The 18570-nt window shown below is 42.4% G+C and overlaps 1 protein-coding gene across 1 annotated transcript in view; it reads right to left on the reverse strand.

The window, feature by feature from the left end:
- The window catches only part of STAB2 (stabilin 2), a 170763-nt gene that overhangs the window by 120810 nt on the left and 31383 nt on the right, over positions 1–18570 (reverse strand). Inside the window, 2 exon segments of the mRNA XM_021092647.1 lie at positions 297–422; positions 5048–5143. Of these exon segments, the coding sequence (XP_020948306.1) occupies positions 297–422; positions 5048–5143 (222 nt within the window).

The raw sequence follows: 18570 nt of genomic DNA on the forward strand, positions 1-18570 counted from the left end.
GGGAGAGGGGGAGAGAGGGAGAGAGGGGAAAAGCATGTTCCATCTTAGCATCCGCTCAGGTGATAGAAAACAAAAATGTGTAAAACCTCTGCAAGGGCTTTGATAACAAGAGGAACTGCCATTTATTGAAGAGCTACCACATAACGAGCATTTTGCTTAGAACTTTTAATATATTTCAACTAAAGAGAGAGGAATGGAAGTGGCCACTGTATTAACATTAAGGAGGTTGTGAGTTGGGCTGCTGAGAAATCTAAACATCCCAATGAGTAAACCAGCAGGATCGAAGTTCTACTCACGCTCGCAGGATTTGCCATCGCTTTTGTAATTGGGGAGGCATTTGCATTCTAGTGTCGTTTCATCTTTGCTGGAAGGTGAGCATCTGGAGTTTTCTGGGCAAAACAGGGCTGCACACGCAGGGATGGCTATAAAGGAAGATTGTTGAGATAATTGCATTAGCAGAACTTTCAGTTCCAAAAAACTCACCAAGTGTAAATTTTCCCTTTTACAAAAGTAACACAGATTCACTGTAACAATTCGAAAAACACAATGTGTACAGCAAAAATTAGCTGTGTTATTCTCCCATCCCACTCCCAAAATGACAAATATCAACAATACTTTACATTTTTATTTTCGGCTATTCCCACCACACGTGGAAGTTCCTGGGCCAGGGATCAAACCCATGCCATAGCTGTGACGCTGGGTCCCTAACCCACTGCTCCACAAAAGAAATCCAACAATGAATATAATACACTTATGTATACGTTTTTTCAAAAAGTGAAATGGAATCCTTTTTTTTTTTTTTTTTTTTTTTGTCTTTTTTGACATTTCTTAGACTGCTTCCGCGGCATATGGAGGTTCCCAGGCTAGGGATCTAATCGGAGCTATAGCTACAAGCCTACGCCAGAGCCACAACAACACAGGATCCGAGCCGCATCTGCGACCTACACCACAGCTCACAGCAACGCCGGATTGTTAACCCACTGAGAAGGGCAGGGATCAAACCCGCAAGCTCATGGTTCCTGGTCAGATTCGTTAACCACTGCGCCACGACGGGAACTCTGAAATGGAATCCTCTTAAAAATATTTAGGAATTTGATCTTAACCTGATATTATGGAGGTATTTAAGGATTACTGTAATCTCTAGTAACTGCATAGTATTTTACAATACAGATGGGGCATACATGGCTGTTAAAAAACTATACAGTCTGACATAATTAGCTAACTTGCAAAGCTAGCTAGGTGGGCTGATACGGTTTCAGCCCACCTATGGATATGGATGCTGCAAGAAGAAAGGAGATGCCTGGGTCAGAGATAAAGGACAGTTTGCTATTCACATCAAGAGCAGTGGCCGGAGTGGAGCATTTCTGTACCAGTCCTTCCAAGCCCCAAGTCCCTCAGGGCGATGCAAGAGGGTCAGACTGAGCCCTGAAGAGGCAGTGGATTTCGTTCCAGGAGAGGAGCCCTGAGCTTAGGGAACCTACTTTTTCCCCCTTTTTTTCCTTTTTAAATAATAGGCAATGTATTAGGTCCCAGGCAAGAGACAGAAACCACATAATTATTTGAACAGGGAAAGTTTTACTATAAAGAATCATGAACAGATTGGAATAACAGGGAATTGGCTCTTGAGCGTTCAAAAAGAATTCTAAAGAAAAAAGGAAAAGAAGAAAAAAAAAAAAGGAGAGAGAAACTACACCATGGGTTAAGATAAGAGTAAGTTCTCCTCTCTCCAGAGCTGAGATGCAGATGTCACCAGAAAGGACATGGCCTTGGTGGCTCTACGGCAGAGAAATCGCTGCTGTGTCTGATGGTGAGACGTGCTGGGCATCACCCCTCCAGGGCTCCAGGGAAGGTCATCGACAGGGAGGTTCCAAGCCCCAGGACTCACGTGGTGCCTGGGGCTGCTTGCCACTGGATGCTGCTGGAAACAGGAGCTAAGAAACGCACCCTCTCTGAAGCGTGGTACTATTGTGTGTGAGACTAGAGCAGGGGTGGTCTCAGGGGCCAGCTATTTGGCATGAAGGTGGGGAGGTCTCCAGCTGGCCAGTCCTGCTGGGCCCGTAGTGTGTCTGGGGCTGAAGAGAGGGGGTACAGAACAGCATGCCTCCCCTGAACTGGGACACAGGCCTGCCCTGTCCGGGGCTCCTGATTACGCTTCCTGAGCTCAGCACCAGACACGAGGCATACAGTGGCCAAACCCTGGAGGGTGCTGAGCCCTGAAGGAACCTAGTGCTGGAGAAACTGTGCAGGGCTGAGCAGTGGGGAAAACTGTGTTCTTTGGGAGCCTGGCAAGTGAACGAAAATAGAAATAAAAGAAAATCCTTCCTCCTTCATTGTCCCTTTAGCACCCTCTATTGGTACAGTTTCACACCTTGCTGGCTGGCAAATGAGAAATATTCCAAAGGCCACCGCCACATTCATGGAGCAGGCAATAAAGGGTGACTCTGGAGCTGAGAGGCAAACCACTGATAACTGGCAGAGGCAGTACGCATGTCTGCACTTGCTCTCCAGAGAGGTCTTATCTCTTGCAAGGCTGTCTGCTATACAGACATTCTTGAAAAGATGTTGGAACAAAATGTTGTGTCAAAATAGGCACAAATGTGCATGCTTGAATCCCAACAGTGGCTAGTTGAATCCAAAATTCAGAGAGAATACCCCTCCACCTCGTCCATAAAGTAGAACTTCTGCTGAGAGGGGGTTGCCCTTTCAGGGTTATATTTTCAACCCCTCTTTGCATCCAGGTGGGGGTCATATGACTTGTTTGCGATGGACTATTGTGTGAAAGTTCTATGCATCGTTCTGGACCTTATCAGCAGGTGCTTCTCCATCTGCTCTTCCTCCCATGGCTCAAAGCAGAGCGCTCTGGGTGCTACAGAATGGCAGAGGCACACAATGGAAAGTTGTAGATCCCTGACCATCGTGTGGTTGGCAGCTGTTATCAGCCAGGAACACCCACCCTGGGCTGTTACATAAGTAAGAAATACACCTCTGTTAAGCCCAGCGTTCCCCAAATTCTTAGGTTAACGGTGCCCTCAGTGTTTCAATATTTTTTCATGGTGCCCCAGTATAAAAGATGTATCTACCAGGTCCATTGATTAAGCTGCTAGAACCAAATGACTCAGGAACTATGTCATGATAACTTGATAGCCATTTGAAAAAGTTATGTGGTTAGAAGAAAGATGAATGTTTTCATTATATTCTTAAACAACCACATTTACTTATTAATGGGCCAGGTGAGTGTGTTAGAGACCGTACAACTTCTGAAAACTTGGAATTGGCTTGGAAATTACCAACCTCCTTCCAGTCAAAATGATTTTTTCATGGTACTTGCTTTTTTATCACAGCAACCACTGGGAGTGCAGCTTTGTAAAGATATGATATCAGGGAAAAAACATAGTGCCACCTAATGTTGAAATTATGAACTCGGGTTAGCATTTCATCTGACATCCTAAGACGTATTACTGTTCACCTCAAAAATTTAAAATGTCCCATAGCAGGTTTGAGAATTTGATGGGCTACTTTGGGATGCCTTGGGGCAGTTTTGGAACCATAGTGTTAAGCCATTGATTTTTTTGTGTCGATTTCTTTCAGCAGCTGGCACTCTTCTAACTAGAATAGGATATACCACACTTTACTCAACCACTTCCTACAGCTGGACCTCCAAGTTGTTTCCAGCCTGTTTTGTTCTTACAAACAATAAAAGCATGAGTTTCTTTGATCTATCTTCTTACCTACTCACCCTTCCCTTCCTCCAGGTAAGTTCCTAGAATGGAGCTGTAGCAGCAAACTGGAAGCACCCCTCGAAATTTAATAGATGCATTTCCCTCAGAGGTTTATGACTCGTATTCCCACTGACAATACTGTAATTGTTCTCACCCTCACAGGTGGATATGACCCATCTTTTCAATCTGTGTGCAAAGTGGGCAAAAAGCCAGAACCAAAACAAAACAAAATCTCCCAAACTCCAAACTACTACTTCATTATGGTTTTAATTTGCATTTCTGTAATTCCTTGTGGGGCTAAGCACCTTTTCTAGGCTTGTTGGTCAGTTTTCATTTCTTGTCCTGAGGATTAGCCGCTTCTTGGCCAATTTAAAAAGTGGGCTCGTGGACTTTATTTTTGTCTTTTTGCCTTTTCTAGGGCCGCTTCTGATGGCATATGGAGGTTCCCAGGCTAGGGGTCGAATTGGAGCGGTAGCCGCTGGCCTACACCCCAGCCACAGCAACGCGGGATCCGAGCCGAGTCTGCAACCTACACCACAGCTCACGGCAATGCCAGATCCTTAACCCACTGAGTAAGGGCAGGGATCAAACCCGCAACCTCATGGTTCCTAGTCAGATTCGTTAACCACTGTGCCATGACAGGAACTCCATCGTGGACTTTATATTACTATAAAAACATTTCTGCCATGTGGATTGCAAATATTTTTGTCTCAGCTTATTGGTTATATTTTGACTCAACAGTTATTTTTTTTATTTGGAGACAATTCCATCCATGTTCTCCATCAGGTCAGTGGCTTCTGGGCAGGTCTTTTGTCTTATTAAAAAGGTCTTTTGCTCTTGAGTCCTTTGGGCAGTGACAGGAGAGCCTGGGGAAGGAGACTCGCCCATTTATGATTTTGTGAACCTTGGCAAGCCTGCTTCCTGTTAGTGTGCTCTGCTTCTGAGATTTGAAATTGAGAACATGCCTTGTCCCCTTACTAGGTGACTAACTCATGGCAATGGCCTCAACAATGGTTTCCTCTTTTTCCTAGCCTGACGGTGCCACCAGTTTGGCCTTCCTAAAACATAGCTAAAGCCATGTTACTGTCTTGTTTCCAAACCTGCCACTTCCAATCTTCTCTGCTTGCTCTTCTGCCCTCCCTTCCCCCATTTCCCCCTTCCCCTCCTTTCCCCTCTTTTCCCATCTCTTTTAAATTTTTTCATAACTGTCAGCAAAATATCTGATGGCACGTCACCCATGTAGAGCCTCTGTACAGGAAAACACAATTGAAATCCTACGTCTGTGCCCATTTGGTCTGGGTGCCATTAAGGACACTAGCGGTACTTACGCTTGTCACAGTTGGGGCCGGTGTACCCAGAGAAGCACTCACAGGTCCCGTCGCCATGTATTCCACTGTTGCACACTCCATGCACACAGGGGCAAGCTGCAGACAGAAAGCGGGGACTTTTCATGACCTAATCTAGACTTCTTCCAAAGATTCTGCAAGGCTGCTGTTTTCAACAGTGTTTACTGGGATTCTGCATGACAAAGTGGGGAAACCATGGGTCTGAAGCCCTAGACCCTAGTTTGAATCTGTGCTTCTTCTTCCTCTAATTAGTTTATCTATATGTGGATAATGATGCCCACCTCATGGGATTTCCATAGAATTAAGTAAGATAACATATATAAAGCATACCTGGCCTATCACGTGCCTTGGAGTTCCTTCCCCTGCTTTCAAACTAGCTGCTTCATCTTTGGATACCTCAACAAGAGACTTAACCAATGCCTTTTTTCCTTTTTACAGCTTCACCTATGGCATATGGAAGTTCGTGGGCTAGGGGTCGAATCAGAGCTGCAGCTGAGATCTACACCACAGCAACGCTGGACACTTTAACCCACTGAGCAAAGCCAGGGATTGAACTCATATTCTTATGGGCATTAGATTGGGCTCTTAACCTGCTGAGCCGCAACGGGAAAGCCTAACACAATGTCTTATACACACCTGTCATGTTTTTAAGAGAAATGCTACTACCATGGACTCAGTCACTGTTGGCAGTAGGAATCTATGGGAAATCTATTTCCCAAGTGATGGAGCGACACAAGTGCAAAAAAGAAATTCTGAAAGCGGAGAATAACTATGCCATGTCTTCTTGCTTGAAACAGATGACTTTTCAGTCTAGTGACAGATCACTTCAGGAATGAGAAATGAAGGCTTTTGAAATAAATGGTTGTGTCTTCAGCACCCAGTGTACGGCTCATTTGTGGCAAGATTTACTCTCTGTCTGGGTCATCAGCATCCTATGCCCAGCCCTCTGTAAAGCATATTGTGTGAGGTCAGAGGTCTGACATATGTCTCCCTGGGATAAAATCTAGTTACCAGTGGGGTTGCATTCTTCTAGAGACGCCAGAGGACAATTTGTTCCCTTGTGTTTCCAGATTCTAGAGGCTGCCTACATTCCTTGGCTCACAGCCCCTTTCTCCACCTTCAAAAAAAGCCACTTCAGGCCAGATCCTTCTCATGCTGCCATCTCTATTGGTCCTCTGCCACTTGTAAGGACCTATGTGATTACACTGAGCCCACCTGGATAACACAGGAGACTCTGCCTAGCTGAAATCAGCTGCCTATCAACCTGAATTCCCCTTTGCCATGTAACCTAACATTATTTCCAAGTTCCGGGAACTAGGACATGGATATCTTGGTGGGGGAGAGTATTCTGCCTACCGGGCATGTGTCTAATGCACATAAGCCAATTTAATATTAGCTCAGGGGAAACATAATTAAGAAGACACACCCTGCTTAAAAACCTAACCAGATACCAGAAAAGCAAAAATGAATTAGGTTTAAAGTATTCCAAACAGCTAATAAACCATCACATTCTTTCCATTCTTTCTATTTTGGTTATGTGTCCCTCCACCCACCCCTGTGCTTCGTCCCCATGGAAATTGTCCCCTTGCAAGTTCTTATCACGTTTTGCCTGGCCTATTGCTGTAGCATTTTACCAAAAGTCATGGTCTGATTTCTCCCCTCTTCATTTTATCCATTTCATTGGATCAGTAACAGCATCAAGGTGATCTTCCCCCAAATTTCTCAGTGACTCTCCCAGTTGCTAACTGAGTGAAACCTAAACTCTTCTGTTTGGCAAACAAGGCCCTCCTCCAAACTGACTCCGACCTTTAACATTTTTTATTTTCATCTTTCATGAGTTCATTTTAGACATCTCTGGATCTAAGCACATGGGGGTGACTTACTAGTTCATCTTCCTTCAAAACACGTATTCAACACTGACTACATTCAAGGCACTGTGCTGGGGGTTAATGACCCAAAGTCGCTGTCCCCACAGAGCTCACAATCTGAAGGTGGAAAAAAGCAGCCCAGCACAATGCAGTGTGATAAATGCTATGAATGACAGGTCAGTGGCAATGGGCACTGGCCGGGAAGAGATAGGGGAGGGTAGCCTAGGAAAGGGTATGCCAGGTGGAAACTGCAGGACATGCATCCTGCACTTTCACACCTCCATGCTTTTGCCTCCACTGTGCTCCCTTTTGCATGCAATTAACTACCAACTGAACTTCTCCTCCTCCCTCAAAGTCAACTAAAACCACTCTCCTCTGTGGTGCCATCTCAGATGTCCCAAAGCAGATTCTGGGCTCCAGTGGCACTATCTTTGTACCTTGCTCACTATCACATTCTACTGCAACGATTAATTTTGTTCATGCCAGCCAGGCAAGTACCACCAGGAACACAACAGTGGTCAAAGTCAGCAGCAAGGGCCAGAGGTCATGGAAAGGACACAGTAACCATTCATGTGAACCAGGAGAGACAGCCCTAGGGCTGCCCATCGTCACTGTGTAATTCTCAGTTCAGACGCGATAAGGTGACCTAGTTTTTGTCTCGTTCCAACACAGAGAGCGCGGTCACTGATATCCTGTGAGACTGTATTTGCTCAGTGAGGTAACACCACAGCCTTGTTGGGAACAACCAGCAACCAGCTGACAGCTGTCAGAGCTGCTCTTTTCTTTCCCAATCTGTGTATTTTTCTCTTCTGTGAGACTAGAATCCCATGGAAGGCCTTCCCTCTCCTTCTATCTCCCCATCGCACCGTGTACAGCACCTTCTCAGAGAGCAACGGCTGCACAGCTACGTTTAAAGGCAGACCGCCTTTGGCAGGGCCAGGATCAGGGTGAGGAGGGTGAGGGGGGCTGCTCAGGGGCAGAGCTGAATCTTGCCTTTATTTAACCCTGTTTCATCCTATAACTTAGTGATACTATTGTCATGGGTTGAATTTTGTCCCCCCAAAGGATATGTTGACATCCTAACCCTCACACCTCAGAATGAGACCTTCTCTGGAAGTAGAGTTACTGCAGACGTAATTAGCTAAGAGGAGGCCCTACTGGAGTAGGGCGGCTTTACTCCAATATGACTTACAAGAGGAGGAGAGGACACAGATATAGGAGGAGAAGATGGCCATGAGACGACAGGCATTGAGCAGAGTGACATGGCCACAAGCCAAGGAATGCCTGGGGCTCCAAGAAGCTGGAAGCAGCAGGAAGGACTCTCCCATAGAGGCTTCCAAAGAAGCATGGCCCTGGACTTCTAGCTGCCAGAACTGAGAGAAGAAAGTCATGTGGTTTTTTTTGGTTTTTGTCTTTTTGCCATTTTTTGGGCCACTCCCATGGCATATGGTTTCCAGGCTAGGGGTCGAATCAGAGCTGCAGCTGCCGGCCTACGCCACAGCCACATGGGATCTGAGCCACATCTGCAAACTACACCACAGCTCTCAGCAACGTCGGGTCCTCAACCCCTGAGCAAGGCTAGGGATCGAACTTGCAACCTCATGGTTCCTAGTCAGATTTGTTAACCACTGTGCCACAATGGGAATTCCCAAGAAAGTCATGTCTTTAAATCACCCAGTTTGCACCACTTTGCTTCAGCACCCCCACAACCAGATAACTAATAAAATGATTTATCTCCAATATTTGAGTTTTTGATGCCTCCTTCAATCTTGCTCCTGAGGCATGTTCCTCCTCACCTCACCCGAGAACTGGCCCTGCACGTCCCTTTATCAAACACTCACTCTGTCAGGTGCTTTGCCACATGCTTTACAGGCATTATTTCATTTGGTGCTTATGGCATCCTGTGAGGAAAGATCATTAACCCCCTGTTATGTATGAGAAATGGGTGACAACTAGCTCCAGTACTCACTCAAATAACTGAACAATTAAACTGGACTTGCAAGGGTCATCCTCCCTTCACAAACTGATCTGCTGTGTGTCTATGTCAGTAAAGCACTTTGATGTCCACATATGGCTGCAGATTTGGGAAGAGATAAATTTAGAGGGAATTGAAATTAGTTGTGGAGATAATGGGGGTGAGGAGAGGGTAGACTAGGGCTCAGTGGAGAAGACTCAAATTAATTCAATCAAAAACCTTTACTTACTGGTACAAAAACAGATGTACTGATCAATGGAACAGGATACAGAGCCCAGAAATAAACTCACTTTTGACTAATCTTTGGCAAAGGAGGCAGGAATATAAAATAGGAAAAAGACAGTCTCTTCAGCAAGTGGTGCTGGAAAAGTTGGACAGCTGCTTGTAAATCAATGAAACTACAACACACCCTCACTCCATGCACAAAAATAAACTCAAAATAGCTTAAAGACTTAAACATAAGACATGGCACCATAAAACTCCTAGAGGAGAACATAGGCAAAACATTCTCTGACATCAACCATATACATGTTTTCTTAGGTCAGTCTCCCAAGGCAATAGAGATGAAAACAAAAATAAACAAATGTGACCTAATCAAACTTATAAGCTTTTGCACAGCATAGGAAACCATTAAAAAACAAAAAACCAACAAAAGACAACCTACAGAATGGGAGAAAATATTTATAAACGATGCCATAGACAAGAGCTTAATCTCCAAAATATACAAACAACACATACAATCCAACAACAAAAAGGCAAACGACTCATTTGAAAAATGGGCAGAAGACCTAAACAGATGTTTCTCTAAAAAAGACATACAGATGGCCAGTAGGCACATGAAAAGATGCTCAACATCACTCATTATTAGAGAAAAGAAAATTAAAACTAGTATGAGATATCACTTCACACCAGTCAGAATGGCTATCATTAAAAAGTCTACAAAGAACAAATGCTAAAGAAGATGTGGAGAAAAGGGAACCCTCCTACACCGTTGGTGGGAATGTAAGTTAGTGCAACCACAATGGAAAACAGTAATGGGGGGACCTCAGAAAACTAAAAATAGAACTACCATATGATCCAGGAATGCCACTCCTGAGAACATATCCAGATAAAACCATAATTCAAAAAGAAACATACACCCCTGTGTTCACAGGAGCACTATTCACAATAGCCAAGACATGGAAACAACATAAATGTTCATCAGCAGATGAATGGATTAAGAAGATGTGGTATACCTCGCCAAAGTGGGTATAGAGGGAACATTCCTGAATATAATCAAAGCCATTCATGATAAACCCACAGCAAATATAATACTCAATGGGGAAAAACTGAAAGCCTTCTCACTCAAATCTGGAACAAGACAGGGATGCCCACTCTCACCACTGCTCTTCAACATAGTTTTGGAAGTCCCACAGCAATTAGACAAACAAAAGAAATAAAAGGCATCCATATAGGAAGAGAAGAGATCAAACTGTCACTGTATGCAGATGACATGATACTATACATAGAAAACCCTAAGGACTCAACCCCAAAACTACTTGAACTGATTAATAAATTCAGCAAAGTGGCAGGATATAAGATTAACATTCAGAAGTCAGTGGCATTTCTGTATACCAGCAATGAAATATTAGAAAAGGAATACAAAAATACGATACCTTTTAAAATTGCACCTCACAAAATCAAATACCTTGGAATACACCTGACCAAGGAGGTAAAGGACCTATATGCCGAGAACTATAAAACTTTAATCAAAGAAATCAAAGAAGATGTAAAGAAATGGAAAGATATTCCATGTTCCTGGATTGGGAAAATCAATATTGTGAAAATGGCCATACTACCCAAAGCAATCTACAGATTCAATGCAATCCCTATCAAATTACTCAGGACATTTTTCACAGAACTAGAACAAACAATCCAAACATTTATATGGAACAACAAAAGACCCAGAATCACCAAAGCAATCCTGAGAAACAAAAACCAAGCAGGAGGCATAACTCTCCCAGTCTTTAAGAAATACTACAAAGCCACAGTCATCAAAACAGTGTGGTACTGGTATCAAAACAGACAGACAGACCAATGGAACAGAATAGAGAATCTGGAAATAAACCCTGACACCTATGGTCAATTAATCTTTGACAAGGGAGGCAAGAACATAAAATGGGAAAAGGAAAGTCTATTCAGCAAGCATTGCTGGGAAACCTGGACAGCTGCATGCAAAGCAATGAAACTAGAACACATCCTCACACCATGCACAAAAATAAACTCCAAATGGCTGAAAGACTTAAATATACGACAGGACACCATCAAACTCCTAGAAGAAAACATAGGCAAAACACTCTCGGACATCAACATCATGAATATTTCCTCAGGTCAGTCTCCCAAAGCAATAGAAATTAGAGCAAAAATAAACCCATGGGACCTCATCAAACTGAAAAGCTTTGGCACAGCAAAGGAAACCAAAAAGACAACTTACAGAATGGGAGAAAATAGTTTCAAATGATGCAACCGACAAGGGCTTCATCTCTAGAATATATAAACAACTTATACAACCCAACAGCAAAAAAGCCAATCAATCAATGGAAAAATGGGCAAAAGACCTGAATAGACATTTCTCCAAAGAAGATATACAGATGGCCAACAAACACATGAAAAAATGCTCAACATCACTGATTATAAGAGAAATGCAAATCAAAACTACCATGAGATACCACCTCACACCAGTCAGAATGGCCATCATTAATAAATCCACAAATAGGAGATTCCATCGTAGCACAGTGGTTAACGAATCCGACTAGGAACCATGAGGTGCGGGTCGGTCCTGCCTTGCTCAGTGGGTTACGATCTGGCGTTGCGTGAGCTGTGGTGTAGGTTGCAGACGTGGCTTGGATCCCGCGTTGCTGTGGCTCTGGCGTAGGCTGGTGGCTACAGCTCCGATTCGACCCCTAGCCTGGGAACCTCCACATGCTGCGGGAGCGGCCCAAGAAATAGCAAAGAGACAAAATAAATAAATAAATAAATCCACAAATAACAAGTGCTGGAGGGGCTGTGGAGAAAAGGGAACCCTCCTGCACTGTTGGTGGGAATGTAAACTGGTACAGCCACTATGGAGAACAGTTTGGAGATACCTTAAAAATCTATACATAGAACTTCCATATGACCCCACAATCCCACTCTTGGGCATATATCCGGACAAAACTCTACTTAAAAGAGACACGTGCACCCGCATGTTCATTGCAGCCCTATTCACAGTAGCCAGGACATGGAAACAACCCAAATGTCCATCGACAGATGACTGGATTCGGAAGAAGTGGTATATATACACAATGGAATACTACTCAGCCATCAAAAGGAATGACATAATGCCATTTGCTGCAACATGGATGGAACTGGAGAATCTCATACTGAGTGAAATGAGCCAGAAAGACAAAGACAAATACCGTATGATATCACTTATAACTGGAATCTAATATCCAGCACAAATGAACATCTCCTCAGAAAAGGAAATCATGGACTTGGAGAAGAGACTTGTGGCTGCCTGATGGGAGGGGGAGGGAGTGGGAGGGATCGGGAGCTTGGGCTTATCAGACACAACTTAGAATAGATTTACAAGGAGATCCTGCTGAATAGCATTGGGAACTTTCTCTAGATACTCACGTTGCAACAGAAGAAAGGGTGGGGGAAAAAATGTAATTGTAATGTACACATGTAAGGATAACCTGACCCCCTTGCTGTACAGTGGGAAAATAAAAAAATTATAAAAAAAAAAAAGATGTGGTATATATACACAATACTACTCAGCCATGAAAAAGAAAAAATAATGCCAATTGTAGCAACATGGATGCAACTAGATTCTCATACTAAGTGGAGTCCGAAAAAGAAAGACAAATATCATATTATATCACTTTATACGTGAAATCTAAAAAATAACATAAATGAACCTATCTACAACAAAACAGATTCACAAACATAGAGAATAGACTTGTGTTTACCAAGGGGAAGGGGGGAGGAAGTGGGATGGACTAGGAGTTTGGGGTTAGTAGATGCAAACTATGACGTTTATAAAGGATAAAAATAAGGTCCTACTGTACAGCACAGGGAACTACGCCCAATTTCCTGGGATAGATCATGACAGAAAAGAATATTAAAAATGTATGTATACATATAACTGAGTCACTTTGTTGTACAACGGAAATTGTCCAACACTATAAATCAATTATAATTAAAAAAAAAAATCTACCCAGCTCTTACCTAGCTACAGGCACTGGATTAGGCACTGACAATACAAATATGAGTTATTCACACAATAATCTAAATTCAAGTTGCTCAGGGTGTAATGGCGCAGCTGGACTCAAAGAGATACAATGATAGCATGGGTCTTAAATGTTGTCATGCAGCCAATGAAGAGGGTGAGGGGGCCCAAGAGGGGAGCTGAATGTGACTCAGCCCCTGCTCCCAATTTAGATGCTAACTTCAAGGGCATCCTCTTCGCTAAGCTGCCCTTCCAGTCATGAGCCCCTCCCTGTGTCCTGTCTTCTGGCACAGCTTCTGTATGGATTAACTGATCTGGCATGGGTTGCTTTCGGAAGCCTCTGACAAATGCTGCAGGGATGTCAGCTTTTGCCAAGAAAGTGTCCTTGGGAAGGACATATGAGTGGCAGAGGGATTCCCAAATGCCACTTAAAGAGCCCTGGGTATCCACCGAACCAGCCTCAGCAAATCTCTAGAGACACGTGAAACTTGGGGTACATGATGTTAAAGCAGCCAAAGCCATGGCCATGGCCATATGAATCAGGGTGACAAGGCACAGGGTCCCCTGGGCCATGCCCCTCAGCAGAGTGAGCTGCCCTCTCTCATGTTCCTTAACATCCTGTGTGTGCTGTGCACACTGGCTCATGAGTGTCACCCACAATTCTAGCTCCTTGGAGGTGGAGACCTAATCTTCTCCCTCTTTGGATGACATCACCTGCCAGGGGTCTAATGCATGCATGGCAGATGCCTGCCAGGGGCTGAACGGTATAGTGGTTGGGCACTCAGGTCCTGGACTCAGACATTTGGGGTCAAACCCTGCCCTGTCACCGTAATAGCTACATGACCTTCAGCAACCTTTCTGCTTCTTCATCTGTCAAAAGAGGAACGAACCCAGCTTACAGAGTTGTTCCAAAGAGATTCTGCATGCCGAGCCTTGCATGCTGCCTGGTACTCAGCAGGCACTCAGCAAATGCTAGCTACTGCTGTTAACAAGACATGGCTGTGGGATTGATTTGGGGCATGTTAGAGAAAGTGAGTTTTGTCTTCCACCCTAACCTAGAGTGAGGCACTGAGCAGATGAGGGCCTTGGCAGCTGAGATAAATACCCTTGGCTGATGCAGTGTGAAATCATCTCAAAGTGAGTCAAGAGTTGGGTAGGAGAATGCTCTGGCATCAGGTTAAAGTCGGTGTTAAAAATAAAGTGCAACTTAAGGCACTGTCCTACTTACAGGCAGAAGTGCCACTGCCAGCCACCAGTGCCTCACTGGGTGAAACAACACTGGCACCCAGTGGATGCCTGGCTGAAAAGGTTTGCAAGTGCCTCAGGTTCTTGCCTGTGGGAAATGACCAGCCATCACTGAGCCATCATTCATTCACAGGGGAGGTTCACCTCACTTTTGAATGGCTCTTATCCTCACTTAATACTTGCTTCCATCGAGTGTTTGTGACGTGCTACAAAGAGCTCTGCTATGAGTCAATCCCAGGGGCAGGTATTAATTATTATTCCCATTTTATAGATGACATCACAGAGAGATTAAATAGCTTGCCCCAGGTCACCCAGCAACTGGGGCTTGGTTTCAAACTTGGGCCAGTCTGACTTGAAGACTGCTCTCTTAGCCATTATGTTCTACAACTATCCAATATGGAAGCCACTAGTCATTAGAGGCTATTTGCATTAAAATTAAGTACATTCAACGCCCATTTATGATTTAAAAAAGCCCTCCAGGAAGTGGACATAGAGGGAACCTACCTCAATATAACAAAGGCCATATATGACAAACCCACAGCTAACATCATACTCAATGGTGAAAAGCTGAAAGATTTCCTCTAAGATCAGGAACAAGACAAGGATGTCCAACCTCACTGCTACTGTTCTAATTTTGGAACTCCTAGCCATAGCAACCAGAGAAGAAAAATATACAAAAAGAATCTAAATTGGAAAGCAAGAAGTAAAACTTCATTATTTACAGATGGCACAATACTACACACAGAAAATTCTAAAGATACTATCAGAAAACTACTAGAGTTCATCAATGAATTCATAAAGTTACAGGATACAAAATTAATACATAGGAATCTGCTGAATTTCTATATGCTAACAATGAACGATCAGAAGAGAAATTAAGGAAAGACTCCTATTTACCATTATATCAAAAAGAATAAAATATCTAGGAATAAACCTACCTAAAGAGGCAAAAGACCTGTACTCTGAAAATTTTAAGATGCTAATGAAAGAAATTAAAGATGACACAAACAGATGTTGTGTCATGTTGTGTCAAAACAACTATACCACCCAAGACAATCACAGATTTAATGCCATCCCTATCAAATTACCTATGGCATTTATCACAGAACTAGAACAAAATATTTTAAAATGTGGAAACACAAAAGACTTTAAATACCCAAGGAAATACTGAGAAAGCAAAATGGAGCTGGAGAATCAGGATCCCTGACTTCAGACTATACTACAAAGCTACAGTAACCAAAACAGTATGGCACAGACACAAAACCAGAAATATACATCCATGAAACAGGATAAAAATAAACCCACACCCCATGGTCAATTATTTACAACAAAGGAAGCAAGAATATATAATGGAGAAAAGACAGTCTCTTCAATAAGTAGTGCTGAGGAACCTGGACAGCTACACATAAAAAAATGAAATTAGAAGACACTCTAATACCATACACAGAAATACACTCAAAATGGGAGTTTCCTGGCGGCTCATGGGTTAAGGATCTGACATTGTCCCTCTTGTGGCTCGGATTTGATCCAAAGCCCCAGAACTTACACATGTTGTGGGTGGAGCCAACAATAAATAATTAAAAATAAAAGTACTATTATTTTAAAAAAACCTTCAAAATGGATTAAAGACCTAGATGTTAAGACTACATACTATAACCTCCTAAAGGAAAACACAGGCAGAACACTATCTGCCATAAATTACATCAATATCTTTTTGGATCCACCCCTCCTAGAGTAATGAAAATAAAAACAGAAATAAACAAATGGGACTTAAAAAGACAAACCACAGAATGTGAGAAAATATTTGCAAACAAAGCAAGTGACAGAGGATTAATCTCGAAATATAATAAAACTCATGCAGCTATCAAAAACCAAACAGAGTGTGGCGCAGTGGTAACGAATCGACTAGGAACCATGGGCGGTCGACCCTGCCTGCAGTGGTAAGGATCGGCGGCGTGCGCTGGGTGTAGTCGCAGACCTGGCTCGGATCCGCATGCGGCGGGCCTGGCGAGCGGTGCTAAGCTCTGATTCAACCCAGCTAACTCCATATGCCACAGACCCCAAAATACAACAACAACAACAAAAACAAAAGACAAAGACAAAAAAAAAAAAAAAAAAAAAAACCCAATCAAAATATGAGCAGAAGATCTAAATAGACATGTCTCCAAAAAAGACTACAGATGGCCAACAGGCACATGGAAAGATACTCAACATCACTAGTTACTAGAGAAATGCAAATCAAAACTACAATGAAGTATCACCTCACACTGGTCAGAATGGCCATCATCAAAAAGTCTACAAACAATAATTGCTGGTGAAGGTGTGGAGAAAAGGGAACCTTCCTATACTGTTGGTGGGAATGTAAACTGGTACAACCACTATGGGAAACAGTATGGAGGTTCCTCAGAAAAATTGAAAGAACTACCATATGATCTAGCAATCCCATCCTAGGCATGTATCTGGAGGAAATCATAATTTGAAAAGATATGTGTATCCCAGTGTTCATAGCAGTACTATTCACGATAGCCAAAATATAGAAGCAACCTAAACATCCAATGGCAGAGGAATGGATAAAGAAGATGTGGTACATAATATACAATGGAATATTACTTGGCTGTGAAAAGAATGAAATAATGCATGTACAACAATATGGATGGATCTAGAGATTATCATACTAAGTGAAGTAAGTCAAAGATAAATTTCATGTATCACTTATATGTGGAATTTAAAAAATGATACAAATGAACTTATTTATAAAACAGATTCACAGACTTTGGAAAGGTGGGGGGGGGATGGATCGAGAATTTGGGACTGGCATAGGCACTCTATTGTATATGGAGTGGAGGTTAATGGTGACCTGCTGTGTAACACACAGAACTCTACTTGATATTCTGCGATAATGTTTGTGGGTAATGAGTCTGAAAAAGAATAGATATATGTACAACTGAATTGTGTTGGTGTATAGTGAAGATTAACACAATATTGTAAGTCAACCATACTTCAATAAAATTTTTAAAAATTAAAAAAATTAAGTAACATTAAATAAAATTTAAAGCTCATTTCCTCAGTTGCACTGGCCACATTTCAGTTACCCAATGGCCACATATGCTTTGTGGCTACCATGTTGGATAGAGGAGATCAGGACATTCCATCATCTGACAAAGTTCTCTTGGAACTCAAAACTGGGAGTCCTATTGCCTGAGTCTCAGGTTAGGTTTCCAATTTTCTTACTTAAAAATTTAGGTTTCTAAACCATCTTTCTCCCTTTCACCTGCCCTTTCTCCATGGCCACAAATGAAAATGAAGGGAGGCCACTTTCTTTATTTAGAAATTGTTGGGATCTCCATATACACTGATGCTCATTGGTAAAGAACACCAATTTCTTGGAGGCAACAAGAACTCATCTTCTTCCAAATTTTCATGCACAACTATTTGGCTCTCTTGGTAAGTAAGCAATGTTGTATGCTTTCTTCCCATGTCAATATATATTTAAAATTTTTAGTATTATGGTAAAGAAGGGCCAACTGGAGAGACATGTTCTTTCTCATTTTATATTTTTACATCCTTCATCAAGGATTAATTGACTATAGGTGCCTGGGTTTATTTCTTGGCTATTTTGTTCCATTGATCCATATGTCTGTATTGGTACTAGCAACACACTGTTTTGATTACTATAGCTTTGTAATAATGTCTGAAAGTCTGGGAAAGTTATGCTTCCTGCTTTTTTTTCCCCCGCTCAGGATTGCTTCAGCAATTCTCAGATTTTTTTTTTTTTCTGGTTCCGTATAAATTTTGGGTTATTTGTTCTAGTTCTATGAAAAATGTCATGGGTAATTTGATAGGGATCACATTAAGTCTGTAGATTGCTTTGGGTCGTATGGCCATTTAAACAATATTAATTCTTCCAATCCAGGAGCATGGGATATTTTTCCATTTCTCTGAATCATTTTTAATTTCCTTGACTAATGTTTTATTGTTCTCAGCATGTAAGTCTTTCACCTCCTTGGTCAGGTTTATTCCTAGGTATTTAATTTTGGGGTAGATTTTAAAAGGTATTTTTTAAATATTCTTTTTCTAATATTTCATTGTTAGATATGTAACTAATTTCTGAATATTAATCTTGTATCCTGCTACTTTGCTGATTTATCAGTTTGAGCAGTTTTTGTGT

Source organism: Sus scrofa, chromosome 5 (assembly GCF_000003025.6).
Source record: "Sus scrofa isolate TJ Tabasco breed Duroc chromosome 5, Sscrofa11.1, whole genome shotgun sequence".
NCBI classification, from domain to species: Eukaryota; Metazoa; Chordata; class Mammalia; order Artiodactyla; family Suidae; genus Sus; species Sus scrofa.